Source organism: Mustela nigripes, chromosome 7 (assembly GCF_022355385.1).
Source record: "Mustela nigripes isolate SB6536 chromosome 7, MUSNIG.SB6536, whole genome shotgun sequence".
NCBI lineage: Eukaryota > Metazoa > Chordata > Mammalia > Carnivora > Mustelidae > Mustela > Mustela nigripes.
The window spans coordinates 32,351,666-32,367,748 of record NC_081563.1 but is presented as its reverse complement, the minus strand read 5'-3'; the positions used below and the strand labels follow the sequence as shown (position 1 = coordinate 32,367,748).

Below are 16,083 nucleotides of genomic sequence, written 5' to 3'. Positions count from 1 at the left end.
GAAGACCCCATCTACCTCAGGCTCCCCCCACCTCCCCATTCCTACCAAAATGGCCGAACAAAAGCAGCGATTCCTTTGTAAGAACTGCAGCTATTAGTGCTGTTAAGAAAGAGGCACAGATGCTTGATGAAATTCCTTGGTATCCAAAGGCAATCTATGGCACCTTTGGGTTTGTTGCTCTGACTCATTTACTTTTAATGGAGGCTTCCTGCAAGGGAGGGCCCTTCAGCTGGTCCAGGCCCGCTGTGAGCAGCTCTGCGTGTTTATCCTCGTGACCCAGCGGATGTAATGATACATGTAATGGCGGGAACAACTGCTCATCCTAGACTTGGATTCTCCAGGCAGCGGCACCTCCCGTGGATTTACCAAACTCCCCTACGCGCCACAGTGCTTCCCACCAGAGATCAGTTACAGAGATGGAAGTGAGACCACAGGCCTAGGCTCTTGGGTTTTCTCACCAAGTTCGCCACCACCGGAACGGAGTGGCGTGAGCTACCCTGTGGGCTGGCAGAGAGAAATCACCCCTCCCTGCCGGGCGCCGTGTGTGCTGTGACCCGCTGACCGATAGATGGAGCTCTTTCTCCCAAAATCGGAGTAAAGAGACCAATGGGGGAGAGGGGAAGGGGGTACGTATTACCGTATCACCTCTAATTAAGCAGGCAACCAAAATAGAACCCGCTTTCTGGAAGGGTGGCAGAATAAACATGGGGTCTCAAAGGTCAGCAGGGACAGAGGGCAGCATTCAGGGTCCACCATCAGGGGTGCCAGGTGCGGCGTGAACGTCCAGCAGAGGCTGCCGGGGCTCATTGTGGCAACAATCCCCTCATGGGGTTTGCCTGGTGTTCCTGGTTGTATGGTCAACCAGACACATTTTTTGGCCCTCTTGAGCACCTTAATTATTTTAAAATAAACTCCTTCTCTTTTTTTTAAATTTATTTTATATTTATATATATATAATTTTATATTTATTAATTTTAATTTTATTTATTTATTTGACAGAGATCACAAGTAGGCAGAGATGCGGGGCGGGGGGCGGGGCGGGGGGGGGAGCAGGCTCCCTGCTGAGCAGAGAGCCCAATGCTGGGCTTGATCCCAGGACCCGGAGATCGTGACCCGAGCTGAAGGCAGAGGCTTAACCCACTGAGCCACCCAGGCACCCCAAAATGAACTCCTTTTCTTCTAAACTACCTAAAGTGGACTGTTGATCGCACCTGGGAACCCCATCCTGCACACCTAGGTTTCTAAGCACGCTCATGTTGTGCAGCCTCTGTATGTGTCAATCTCACTGGAGGGTTTCTGTATAGTTCGCATTTTCCCTTTCGCCATATTTTCCAGGTCTCAATGTTTAATGTTTTGGCCTCAACGATTTTGAACAATACGGTCTTTTTTGCTCTGTTCTGAAGCCTTGCTTTCATCTTTCAGAGGAAAAAATACATGAGGGGGTGGACATCTTTGTGTGTATAACCAAGACGCAGCAAATGACAGAAAAATGTGTTTCTTCAGTAACTTGAATGACAGCATCAGAGATCATCAGAGGCCGTGGTTCTAATTATCTTAGTGTATTTCACAGAATTAAATCACAGTTCTGGGGTTCGCTAAAGCATCTTTAATATCAAATGCATAAGGCAATACAGCTTTTTGAGGATTTTCCAAAATTTGAGATTATCTTCTAGTTGGAGCATTTTATAGTATTTTCCCCACCTTTGGCACAGGGTGTGGCACATAAGAACGATTAATATTGCTTGAACTAAATTGTACTGGCTCCTGCTGGAGGGGAGGAAATAAATGCTTGTGATTCTGAGGATAGTGAATCAAAGGGACACTCAGAAAGCAAGAGACAGCTGTCAGGGAGACACCTACTTCCTCTATGACCTAGAAAGCTAAGGCTCATTGGGGACTCAAAATATATTAACTTTTGGGATGCCTGGGGGGTTCAGTCAGTTAAGCACCTGCCTTCTCCTCAGGTCATGATCCCAGGATTCTGGGAGTCCCAGGTGGATCTCCCTGCTCAGTGGGAAGCCTGTTTCTCCCTCTGCCTGCCGCTCCCCCTGCTTGTGCTCTCTCTCCTGCTCTCTGACAAACTATAAATAAAATCTTTCAAAATATATGTAAACTTTCAAGAGGAACCACTCACTTGGATATAAGGTAAATGATTGTTCAAAGAGCTATGCAGGAAAGATTTTGTACTAAAATTAGGTGAGATGCAAAATCCTGGTCATTAAGAAATCTCAAGGGAGAATTTTATGCATGTTATACCAATACTATATCCTATGGTGTATGGAGTGTAGCTTTTTCTATTTTCCAATTCTCTCACTCTCTCATCTACTCCTTCATTCACTGAGCTATCAAGCGTTGACTGAGTACTTATTATGTGTCAGGCTTCAGGGATGCTCCTTGGTAGACTGGCCTTGCCTGAAAAGCTGCCTTGACAGCAATCGGGAAGGAGGCAGGTCAGGGGCGGGTGGGGGGCACCAGCCGGAAGTCAGAGTGTTGGAGAGAAAGCTGTCTTAGCCTCTGGAAATGGAAGGATGAAACCACTCTCTGGAAAAGCTCCACGGAAAAAGATGAAGGAAATGCCGGGAAATGTTTGAGTGACAAGCAAGGGACTTGGGAATTTAAAACAACTGAAAACATGCCTAGGTACAAGAAGAGCTCAGCTTTCTTTGTCTTTCAGTTAAATTCCATGACTTTATTATGTTCGAGAGAGTCATGTGATCTGAAGTATAATTTTGCCATCTGAATGCCATAATCATTTAATATTGTCAGTTTTCATCAAGTTCCTTCAGCAAGTAACATCTTCCTCGGGGGTGTAACAAAGGAGCGCAATTACTCCAGGTCCCCCTCCCTCTTACTCATTATTTCTACTTCGTGGTCATGCTTCTGACACCCATTTGTGACTCTGCCCCAGATACCTCCATGCTATTAGAGATTGAATTCATCTTGGAAGAGTGGGCATATTAACGATGTGGTCTGCCTGTATGTCCCAAATGCCCAGCACCAGCCTCTCGATATTGACATGGAAACCAAGGAAAATTAATTCACTGAGCCAGAAGTTTTTTTGTTTTTATTTGTGTTGAAGTTGGATTATACCATTCTCCTGCTCAAAAGCCTCCAATGACTTTTCATTTGACCTGGTGTCCTGAGATGCACTCTAACCTCCTCTCTAACTCTGCCTCTTGTGTCCTGCCTCCCTTACTGACTCTGGAATATGCAAGGCTTTGTCCCATTTCAGGCCTTTGCACTACCTGTCCTCTCTCCAGGGGCATTTCCTCCCACACCTGCATTAGTCAGGATCTCTGCTCCAGTGCCCCCCTGTCAGCAAGGCCATCCCTGGCTTCCTTGTCACAACAAGCCACCACCTCACCAGCTCCATTTCTCTTCATAGCACTTCCCTCCAGCACAGGAGACGTGTCTGCTTGCTGTCTGTCTCTCCAGCTCCTGAAGGGAATGGCTTTGTTGATCTCACTGATGATCCCCCGCCCAGAAGTCAGTCTCTGGCACATACCAGTCCCTCGGTATAGATCTGAGAAACAGATGACCACACGCAGGTTACTTTTCGAGGTCGTCTGCCAACTAAGTGAACTAAGCCAGAAAGTTCCAGGATGCTGGACCCAGCTCCCCTTCGCTCCCTCAAACCCGTGCATTCCAATGTCACAAAGGAAAAAAAGAAAAAATGTTGACTGTTACATCCCGAAGGAAGATTTTCTTTTTTTTTTCTTTTTTTCCTTCCTGACAGGGGGATGTATGGAATCATGCAACACAGAACCAGCTGCTCGGTCGTTTCTAGGTAAAAGCTTGACATTTTCTGTGACACCCTTCTTGATTATGTAGGCGTATCACAGACCCACAGGCCGATTGCTTTAAAAATGATGAAATTACACACTAACTTCCATCTTAACCCATTGCATTCTTCACTCATCTGGCTCCCTGCAGTAGAGCTGGTATTTTGGACAAGGGAGGAGGGAAGAGGGTGTCCACATGTCCTGCTTGGTGTGGTTCCACGTGGCTCCACGTGGCTCTCGTGGCTCTGCCCTTCAACCCCCCTCACCCGCCTCCCACATTCTTCCCTCATGTTGCTTCAATTCTCTTGGAAACCATTTCCCACTCCCGTGAACCCTCTTTAAACTGTTACTTTATTTGGAAAACCCTTTGTTTAAGAACCGGCTCAGCCTTTGGATCAATACTGCATTAATCACTTGTGTTATGTCCCCCAGATTACCTTTCACAGTTGGTTTAATTTCAATTCCTAAGACCATTTTATTTGAGAAACATGTTGGCATGATAGCAATTTACCATAGTCACCACAGAGGCATATAAAGCAGAGACTAGTGCTTCATCGACATGTTTGCAGGAACACAGATCCTTAGACACGTGGGCCTCAAAACCTACAGATCTCACTTTCTGGGGACTTAGACACCTTGCCAGACACTGGCGGAGAGACGTTAGGTTCAGGCTCGAAGTCTGTTTCCTCTACTGTCAACAGGGATGACAGCCAGAGCTTCCACATTCCTCCCAAGGCCGTCTTGACATTTATTTTGAAGTTGCTGCGCAGGGACCAACCCCTCAAAGAGAAGAGAAACACGAAGTGCCCTCCTTGATGTGTACTAAGAAGCTGGGAAGATAGCCTTCTATTGACACAGCATCAGATAGCTTCATTGCATTATTGGAGTCATCTACACGCTGTGCTTTTAATTTAAAATCAGTTCACATTACAAAGGACGAGTTTACATTCAACTTGGAAAAGAATAGAAAAGTTTGCAAAAGCATTGAAAGTATTTCATGGGCATGTTACACGTGTGGCCTTGCCCGTGTCCCTGGAAAGCCCATCAGCTCCTGAATGTCTCCAGAGGCCCAGGAGAGATGACTGACTTTCAGGAGCTCACAGCTACAGAGTCAGGAAACAAGGACTAGAAGTCCTGAGTCTCGGAGTTCCTAGCCTATCTCTAACTACAAGACTAGCTAGCTTTCTTTTTGGAGTAATTGCTTTCATTGAATAATTTTCAAAAAGTCACCAGGGATGCTTTCACAGGACAAAGTAAGGAGGATCTACCCCACTTAAATATTAATCTTTGAGCAGCCCTGGTGACATGGGAATTTCTCAGAATGTTCCGTGGGGGGAGTGCCAGGAAGGTAATTAAAATTGCTGTCATACCTTTAGGCTACTGCCAAAGACAGGGGCTCCTGAAGGTCAATCAGTAAAGAGAGGTTCTGTGCTTATAAAAATAGGTCTGGCATTCTTTACAGAATTACAAAGGGCAGTATGTGCTCTGGTTTAGAAATGTAGCTCGTTGACTGAAAACTGCAGAGTGGGTGCACCTGGCTGGCTCAGTTGGAAAAGCATGTGACACTTGATCTCAGGGTTGTAGTTCAAGCTCTGTGTTGGATGGAGAGATTTCTAAAAAAAAAAAAAAAAAAAAAAAAAGGGAAAAAAATTTAAAAAAAAAAAAAAAAAAAAAAAAAAAGGTAAATAAACTTTAAAAACTGCAGAGCAGTAACTTCCAAGTGCAACCACAAAATCCATGAGGGAATGTTAATCTAGATGTATAAAAATCTTGGGGGGAAAGCTCAGATATGGTTAGAGCGGCACGATTAGTGTATGTGTTGGGTCTTGGGCTCGATGAGAATGCTATGCGGGAAAGTGGAAGGAATCACGACTTGGGAGTAAAAAGACCAGAATCTAAACCTTAGCTCCACCACTTAGTATCTTAGGGGAAGGTTATTTAACTTCTATGAGCCCTAGTTTCTCCATCCATAAAGTAGAGGCACTAACAATAAGACAGAGGTCATAAAGAAGATGGCCCGTCACTAAGGAAAGGCTGACTCATCCTTACACTTAGCATCTCATCAACGCCAAGAGACAGGACTGGAGAGGATTCTGAGAGTCAGAGCTGTCTTTTCCACTTCTTATTTATATCTAACATTTAGAAGAATGTAGGAACCCTCTGAACCGAAGGGAATGGGACTCCAGCACCATTCTTTTGGAATCAAGTGCTTGAAAAGCAGAGTTGGTTTTTTGAGTACCAATAGAGTCCAGAAATAATACAAGCTTTGGGAGAAATGAGAAAACCACAACAATCTTTGCAGATTTCTGGGTTCCTTTTGTGCTCTTATAAGCTTAACAGTGTCAACCGATGTGATGAGATGGTGTGTTTTCCGTGTGGTGAATGAGTTTGAAGCCCGCCAAAGCCACCGCCTAGTGAAGTTCAGTTCAGGCAAGTTTCTTCTAAAGGGTTTATGTGTTCCTCACAGCCAATTTGACTCACTGGCAAAGCCACAAGGATACAAATAAAAGGTGTTCTATGATTCAAGAACTAAACACCCCCACCTTGACATCTGGCTGTGATTGTGAGGTACCTATTGTGTTCTGGGAAGGTAGTCAAAGGAGTCCCAGGCCCTTCTTGTCCAGATAGAGTGGATTCTCCGTGAACCTGTTCTAGCAAGCTTTCAATGTACTTTCCAGAATTCCCAGAGGATGTCACTGCACATCTATGCAACTATTGAGGGAATTTACCCATAAGGTCCTGTATAGATTGAGGACATGTCTTAAGAATTTGAGGCTACAGTTCATCCATCCTCACAACCCACACTCAAGGCAGTGATGTCATCAAGGTCTTGGTCATCCAAAATGACCAGATCACAGGGCATCTTGTGAATGTTGGCAATGGCAGCCTTAACACATGACAGGAAGCATGGCCAATAGTCTACCAGGTATGATGTGAGCTGAGGAAGCTAGTGGGTGACATCTGTCTCTTCCATTAACTCACAATCACTACATGCATTCCCCTTGTGGCTGGATCGGAATCTTTGCAGTCACCATTAATTGATAAAATTCACACTCAAACTGAGCAGTACAGCTGGCATAGACAGCTTCCAGAGAACAACTAGAAATTAAAGAGGAGGAAGCTGGCAGTTGGATCAGTTAGGGAGAAGGTACACTGGGGTCACTGGACCATATTCTTACCTAAAGCTTTTCAGTCCTGGGCTCTACTCAGTTAAGGATAACCGCCATCTTGTGTGACACTGGGTTTACCATGACACTTAGTATCTTCCCCCCATTTCAAATCCTACCCTCCCTTTTGTTTTGGTTGGGTTTTTTTAAAAAAAAGATTTTCTTTTTTTTTATTTGAGAGAGAGAGAGAGAAGGCACAAACAGGGGAAGTGGGAGAGAGAGAAGCAGACTCCTCACTGAGCAGGGAGGCCAATGCTGGGCTTGATCCCATCCGGGATCACGACCCAAGCCTAGGGCAGACACTCAACCGACTGAGCCATCCAGGTACGCTCCATCCACCCTTTATTCCCCTTTGATACAAGAATCCCTTAGTAAATGACCTAACTCTGAAAACTGCTTAGTTGCCATCCTTGATAATGTCTTTTTCTTTCTCCTCTCCATCCCCTTTACCAGCAGGTCCTGTCAACTCCATCTCTGAAGTATATCCACCCTCTTGTCTCCATCTTCATGGCCACCTTTGGGTCCAGATCACCACTGTGTCTCCTGGATTCCTGCCACACTCTTCTCTTCAACTGTCTTCTCCACCTCCACCTGCTTTTTCCAATCCATCTTCCATCCAGCAGCAATACTCACATTTTAAAATGACAGTCACATCACATCCCTGTGATGTGATTAAACTCTCATTGCCTTCTACAGCCAGAGTAAAACCCAGCCTCCTCCGGGCAGCCAGCATAGCTCTGCCCTATCTCTACATTCTCATCAGCTCCACTGCCCCCTTGTTCTCGCCTCTCTAGCGCCCTGGTCTCTCTGCCCCTGTCCACAGAGAGGCCCAAGCACTGCCCAGGACAGCAGAGAGCAGGCAGTATTTTACCATACATGCTGATAGGGGAAAAGAACAGGAAATAGGAACAGGAAAGTATCTTACAGCCAACCAATTTGTTTTCCTTTTATGGAAGCTATAAGAAGATACATGCTAATACATTTTAGAATAAATAGAAATCCTGCCTTGAAGATTAGCAAAATACAGGTTGCATATGGGCAGGGAGTATATTGACAGGCAAATTCCCACTGTGATAGGGTACCTTGAGTCTCTTCAAGCATTTGTGGTTGTCCTACAGCAAGAAGAATTTCCTCTCCTTCCAGTCCTAGGATAGGGTCCTGGAGAAACTCAACTAATACAATTTTAAAAGGGCTCTTGGTCAGTATAGCTGTTTGCATTCAAAGGAAGTCACATTTGAAGCATTTCTTTCAGAATTCTAATTAGAGATTTAAAACATACCTGCACATAAATGGGAAAGCTTTAAATGGAGGTGTAGAACCATATTGAGGTTACTAACTTAATACTGTTTGAGCCATCAAATAAATGTTCCATAGTACTTAGTTCATAACACATTTCAAGTTATGTCTGGGCTAGTTTTGGTTAATAGTCCCTTTAATTATTCTAATGAGGCTTACTTGCTTGCCAAGCTATAGTCTCATTTCATTTAACCTATTATACTACCATATATTTTTTGATGGGCTCCCTACAATTGGTGCTGAGGGAGTCACTTCTGTCCAGGGAAGAAGAAAGTTTATCTTTGTGATCTGAATTCATGCATTTATTTGGCAAAGATTTAGGAGCACCGACTGCGTTCCTAGGCAGAGCGCTGCCAGCACAACACAAACAAGGCACAGTTTATACCCAGGTAGGGGTGAATAAGTGATTACCATGCAGAGTGTAACGAGCGACAGGCAGGCTTCAGAAGGGTTGTATGGAAGCTGACACACAAGGAAAAATCAGCCTGAGCCTGGCAGAGTGGGAGTGGGAGTCCCCAGTAGTGGAAACAGCCTGAGCAAAGACGGAGCCAGTGACCTTCCCTGGGTAGCTCACCTTGACCTTGTGGCCTTCTGAGTCTCAAGGATCCTAGATTCATCTTCATCTTTAGCCCAAGTAACCTTGAAAGTCCAAGAACCTGGGTTCCTTAGCTCAGGTAATTGAGGTCTACCTGGACAGTCCACCTTTAGTTGTTCTCAGGTATAAATTTCAAATGGGAAATCTTTGAGAGGACACTCCCCTGCAAGTAATAATGTTACTTTTTGTGTAACTGAGGATAGATTCAATTAAGAATGATATGAAGTGAAATGCACAGCCAATGAAAGTATAATTCAAAAGAAACTTATTTTAGTCACTGTATGGAATCACTTTAATCCTGGACTTAGGAAATCATTTGGGGCTTAAAAGGGTGACTTTAATTTTTACTTGTACTTTACTGCATTTTACTAGAATTTTACTTGTGCTTTATTGCATTTTACTACCAGGGTATAAACTGTGTCTTGTTTGTGTTTTGTTTCCAGAACCTTTGTTCTCTTTCATTGATGTTTCCTAAGGGCCTAGAATAGTGCTCGGCCCCTAGTAGACACTCAATAAATATTTCTTGAAAGATATAGTGATTTTTATGGAGAAATTACATTCTCTGTAAGTTTCCTACATCGTGGACTATAAAGGGTCCATGTACTCCAGTGAGAGGGGTTAGGGTTCCCTCAGAGTGAGCTACAATTGTTCTAACATTGCCAGTAAACCAAGGACAACATTGTTAAAAGGAGGGGGCTGTAGGGCTTATGATGATCTAATCCAGGTTTTGAATGAAGCTCTCTTTTTTGGTGTACGTTGTCTATCAATGACAGATGGACATGACTTTAGTCTATAATCCCAAGTGTTCTGTAAATACACTTCCCAGCCCTATCTTGCAGGACTGGGAGGAAATTGGCCCTCACTCACTGTTGGGGATATTCACACACAGTTGTGCCAAAATCCTTGAGCCTTCCAAGGGTCAGACTGGCTACCAGTGAGAAGGTCATTGTTCCAAGGGCTTTAGTTTCCCTGGAAGCCCCACACAGACATCCTTTCTGTGGTCCTGATGCCTTTAGGGAGTGTGGGGCCCAGCTAATCACATGGTTGCCGTGAATTTCTCTTTCAGCCTCTGGGATGCCCCTGAGCGCTCGAAGTCCCCAACCTCAGTCCTGAGCCTGTCCTCCCCTCTAGATCCCCTGCATTTCTCAATCTCAACCACCTCTGCTTTCTGCCTTGTAGAAAAATCTCCGAGGCAAAGTAATACAGTCTGGGCATGACATGCATGTAGAAGTGGGACAGAGAGAACTTAAGAACAAACAGATTGTCTCAATAAATTACTCTGCTCCATGCAGTAGTGAGCGGCCGTTTCCATCATCCTTCATTCATAAGCCGGTGAAGAAAACACCTCCTGGAGAAGCCCATGGGTGGGGACACAATGCCTGACTTTGGCAACATTTGCTCACTCTTCAATGACAGTAAATAGAAAGCAAGGAACATTGGGCACAGCACTCCTTGCTCTGAGCTCACTTAGGCTGGAAGGCAGGGAGGCTGCTTTTGCCAACCCAAGTTTGAATGTAACTGAACTCCCCTGGCTTCTGGGCACCTTTCTGGTGTGTGAACCCTTCAACCTTCTGTCACTCCGAGGCTTTCTTCCATTCTCACCTCAAATCCCTAGGAAGCTTCTCGGAAACTTCAAAAGTCACTCACTCAGACACTGCTTTGGTGGTTGGAATATAAATGTTGAAGAGTCTTGACATTCTCTATGGGGATCTTTAAAGAAGACTTCAAAGAAACAGCTCTCCTGCTTTGAGAATTTCCCACATAAGTAATAAATGAAAATAATGCCCCTTTCTATATGTCTCTGATCTCACCCTGAGGGATGGGTTTATTAAACAGACCTGAGAGATTGCTGAGGAGTCTCTCCACGGGTCTCGGGAGCTTGTGTGGTCACCGGAATCACTGAACCTCTCTGAAAAGGCTCACGTGACAATATGTGGACACTGTCATTTACAAGTCAGGCTTTATTTGTGGGGGAGGGGTGCAGGAAGGGGTGGATTTCATTATCGTTCCCCTTTCTTAAGTTCCAAATCAGTTTTTATAACAAAGGAAAAGTGCATCTTTCACGAATTTAAAATCTGAAACAATGTCTTACTTCTGGATGTGGCACCTTCCCTAATTCTACAGAGCATCTCTATTCAGCACACCATGTGTGTAGGGAACAGGACAAGGTTGGAGTTAAAAGGAAAAGCTGGGGGGCACCTGGGTGGCTCAGTGGGTTGAAGCCTCTGCTTTCGGGTCAGGTCATGATCCCAGGGTCCTGGGATCGAGCCCCACATCGGGCTCTCTGCTCAGCAGGGAGCCTGCTTCCTCCTCTCTCTCTGCCTACTTGTGATCTCTGTCAAATAAATAAATAAAATCTCAAAAAAAAAAGAAAGAAAGAAAGAAAGAAAAAGCTGAGAAGTTAGCTGGTGCCAACCCGTCTATTTAAAGATAAGGAGACACAATGGAAGGATTTTAACTTTTGTCCTATACCCTGGCATGGGGAAAGGATTGAGAAAAAATGAAGCAAACATCCTAAGGCTGATCCTCAGCTTCCTTATCACGAAAATGGAATCATTGTTCCTGTCTCACAGAGCTTTCCAGAAGGTTAAATGAAATCATACCTGGAAAAAAAAAAAAAAACATAGCCCAGTTCCTGGGACACAGGAAGTGCTAAATAAATATTAACAGCGGAGGATACTACTGCGGCTCTGGCCCAGAACAGTGACTCCCAATCCCAGCTGCACATCTGAACTTTCTAGGATGTTGTTTCAAAAATACTCAACGCCTGGGTCCAGCTGCAGACATCCCAAGTCAATTGGCCTGACGAGGGGCCCAGTTCAGGTGTGGATGAGGAATTCACTAGGTGATTCTCCATGTGCAGCCAAAATGGAAATCCACTGCCCCAGGAGATCCAAGGACAAAGGAGAAACTATATATCCTTAGCACTAGCCCATTACCAAGCAGGTGGTAAAAGGAAGCGCAAGAAGAAAACTTAGAACACCAAGGTAAGGTTTTCAAAGAAGTTTGAAAATGACATCTTTTGTCAACAGTAGGTTAATGACCCACCTAGTTGAAATGAAGCAATTAGTAAGACTTCATAAGAGTCTTAGTAACACAAGAGAGTTTCCCTCTGTCCACATGGCTAAGGAGACCCATCCGCCCACCACTGAAAGAAGACACACCCATGTTAACAAGAGGGCAGCCATTTAATGCAGAAATCCAGTTAACAGAAAGAGACAGAGGTTAAACAACAGGTAAAACATCGAACAATACTGCATAGTGTCACGGATTAGCTCTTAGGCGGTTGGTCTGTCTCCCTTAGGATCCGGATTCCAGTACGAAGACAGAGAAGAGACGCCCGTTGAAAATAAATAAATAAATAAATAAATAAATAAGGCAACAGAAGGGGAATCTTCCTGTTGACAAAGAACATCCACGAATAATGCACAAATATTTGGTGCTGACACAACAAGACACCCTCAGGACAAGTTCCAAAGATACCGCATTCAAACTGAACAAGCGTGTAACGATGACAAGAAAATTATACTCGCTTTGTTATGAATCCTTTAGCAAATAGAAATGACTCTCAGGTAATTGTTATATACAAACTTTCTGAAATAAATGGCAATCATACAAATTTTTTTTTCCATTGCAATTTCCTCTTTTTTCTAAACCTAGAAATGTTCCATGGCACCGCTCCCTCCATCTCACAGTCAAAGCATAGATAGTCATTAAAGCACTTGAATCCACAGTAGTCTTGTCCGTAGAAAGGTATGGAGGTTTTGCATGATTTTTTTCTATCAGTCATCCAGAAAGGGCTGGCAGGCAACAGGTTGGAATGTAAAAAGACCGTTTTGTGCTTGGGATCCCGACTTGAACTCCACTCCGTTCCTCTCAGGAGCCGTCTGCATTGTGGATGGGCCACTGTCCTCCAGTGTGGACAGTCATACCGTGGAGTCCCTGCCAGACTTTAGATGTGCAATCTTGGTCCGGCTAATAAATGGATAAGCAATGCAGAGACCTCCAGCTGCCACAATAAAGCCTAAACTACACCAGGCACAAAAGATAGACCAGCTGTAGCCATGTTCCACATCATCAGGCAGGCTATAAATTAGCTTTGGGAGCCGGTTCAAATCATAGGAGATGCTGGCAGCATACGTGCAGAGGGAAATGGTGCAAAATATCCCTATAAATAATACAAAGAGAACAGAATGATTGGTTACAGTGTTGCCTGCTACAACGCACATGCCAGACAGGCCTCTGTGAAAATCAGGTCAACTGATGAGGTGGTCACTCCAAATTAGTAAAGGAGCTATAATGCTCATGCTGGAATTAACTTGAATTCGTTCAACAAACATTGGCAAAACCTTTATGCACCAGACTGTATGCTAGGTATGGAAGGTATACAAGTAAAGAACACAGGAGCATATTCTGATAACTTGAATTATGCAGGATTATCTTGCTCGGATGGTGATATATATTTGAATTTATTTTGGGGTTTTGTTCTTAAAGCTATGAAATAAAAGTTCTATCTTTAAGGAAAAGATCTTCTAGAATCACTCACATCTAAGATAAAACAGTCTTCTTTTCCCTTGTCCTATATCTGATCTGACACATTTTTATATAGTTGCAAGCATCATATAATGTCTGTTTTCCTTTTCAGCTACCATTATCAATAGCATTTGTCATGGTCCCTATAAATAATACTTTAAATGTGTTTCTCATGTGCTAAATTATGTTTTAAGGTTCAGAGCATGACACATGTTAAGGACTCAACAAATCATTGTATTTTTCAATGAATGGATAAAAGCTTTTGTTTGTCTTTTTTTTTTTTTCTTATTCATTATTCATTTGTTTGAGAGAGAGCACAAAAGGTGGGGAGGGGGAGGAGGAGAAGCAGGCTCCCCACTGAGCAGGGAGCCCGACATGGGGCTCAATCCCATGAACCCAAGATCATGACCCTCGCTGAAAGAAGCCACTTAACCAACTGAGCCACTCAGGTGCCCCAAATAAAAGCTTTTAAATGATACAAATTAAATCCAGGATGTTGGGATTGAGGTAAAATAGCTGAGTAAGGAGAACACATACTTCAACCATTCAGAATATACAAGATAATTTGGATGACATAAAGAAAGCGGATCTATTTACTTCTTTGTACCAACACATGTATGTATAATTATCTGTCCTTCCAGGACACTAAAATCAGAACTCTGATAAAAATTTCCCAAACACAGTATTTTTAGTATTTAAGTGACACTCCTAGGATTTAGGTGGTTCTGTTCCACCACAGTGGACCCCTATGGATGCTCCTTTGGGATGGCCAGGGGATCAGAATGAGGCTTTTGCCAGAGATGGGTCATGAAAGCAGAAATAAACACCTAGTGAAGTATTGGAGTATCCAGTTTGTTCCAAATCCTGTGCCTCTCTTCTTCATACTTTGGTTTATCCCACATACAATGGAGGTTGCATCTATTGGCTGGAAATTGCTTTGGAGATATATTGAACATCTCTGTAGGTGACAGAGACAGATTTGGGGACTCAAAAGAGAAGGCCAGAAGTAACAGATTTCCCTTGATCCTTTTGATAGAGCTCTGGGGATCAGAAACACTAACAGAAAAGCAAACTCAGAGAAGGCAGCAATTGGGAGGAAATAAAAATGACCTTAATGCCATTTTTAAGTGTCAGAATTCTGCTTGCTCTCAAATTACATAAAGGCACATTGCTTGAACCCTTTCCCAAATGTGCGTTCAGAAAAGAAATGTTTCGAATTAAAAGGACACTCGATCTGCAATAATTTGATATTTCCTACCCTTTGTCTGATTCTGTTTTTAAAATCTAAAGGGATTCTATTTTCCCAAAAAGGATAAAAATCTTATCTTGTGACTTCCTGCTCTAGATTATTATGGCAAATGTATCACTTTAAGTTCTCCAAAGATCATGATGGAAATAATTCTTTCATAAAGGAATGGACTCATCAAAAAATAATACTCCTCTGCTTTTTTCAAACCTTGTGAAAAGCAAATGTTCCTACATTTACATCAATGTTTTCATTGGCACCATAACAAAGAAAATGTTTATATATAATAAGGTCTTTCTAAGAAATGCTGGTAATAGAACAATAAGGCAGTTAGAAAAAATTGATCTCTAGAGTATCAACAGGTAAAATATAATAATAGAACAATGACCCAATCACAGGAAAACAACTCTGTTTTGCATTCAACTGTCTGCACAGAGCTGAATGCCTAAAAGCAAGGCTTTTTACGAGTAATGTAGTTTTAATGACCTCTGAAAACTTGAGTTCAAACTAAGATTTTAAGCATCCTTTGATGTCCAAATGCACTAAGCTGAGAGGCAGGAAATGTGTATTTTGGTCCCCAGATCTGCTCCTAATCATTGTGTGACCCTGAAATTACCTAACCTGAGTCTTAGTTTCTTCACTCGGTGGGGGAAAATTGGGGGACTTGGTTACTGAAAACCCTTACTGTGTCAAATTCCTGTGATTCTGTTATTCCAAAATAAGGCATGGAGCAAGAACATTCCCCCACCCAAACTCCACCAAAAAGAAGAAGAAAGCTGTGTATATACTATACATGCTCCCTTTGATTTTATACTAAACATTAATTTTGTTAGACCTTTCCCCTTCCAGCTCCACAAAGGTGTTTTTGGTGAAATGAATTTCAGCAGAACACCACCAGTTCACACAGAATAGAAAAAGATTATAAGAAATCAGCTAACCTGAGGACTTAACCAAAAGGATGATTTTCTCTGCCCTCGGTGTCACGAATGATTGTGCCTTCCATCTGTGTACCTCATGGACACCTCGCTTGATGTGACTGATAGAAACTTCTGTCTCTGATGGAGCTGCTGAAACTCCCTAAAGCTAATCAGCAGCCCACCGTGAGCAAGAGTTGGGCACTTCATGTCATGCTTTTTGCTACTGACCTCACCTTAGAGCCATCTTGCCTCACAAACCTGATTGCTCCTTTTTCTTACTTGTATCACTTCTCTCTATTTATTTTACGGTGATATATATGCATGTCTGTGCCACTTAAATTCTTTTTGGAAGAGGGTACTTGTCAAATCTTGACAAAAACCTGCCTTATTTTCTGTTGTCTTTATGCACTCTGCTTCAGGTTGGGGAGGGTTACCATGAGCCCACAAACACGTCCCCATCCGCCCGCCCCCTTCCCACAGACTGTGTCATGGGGGTGCCCTTTGGTGACGTTTTTAATTCTTCCAAGACGCTTTTGAAGTAGTTCTG

The 16,083-nt window shown here is 43.3% G+C and overlaps 1 protein-coding gene across 2 annotated transcripts in view; it reads right to left on the bottom strand.

The window, feature by feature from the left end:
* Window positions 1–12,009: 12,009 nt before the first annotated feature.
* The window catches only part of TMEM178A (transmembrane protein 178A), a 49,127-nt gene continuing 45,053 nt past the window's right edge, over window positions 12,010–16,083 (bottom strand). For both annotated transcript variants that reach the window (XM_059405518.1, XM_059405519.1), the window contains exon 4: window positions 12,010–13,008. In XM_059405518.1, coding sequence (XP_059261501.1) covers window positions 12,767–13,008 — 242 coding nt within the window. In that variant the 3' untranslated portion in view covers window positions 12,010–12,766. The remainder of the gene's footprint in view (window positions 13,009–16,083) is intronic.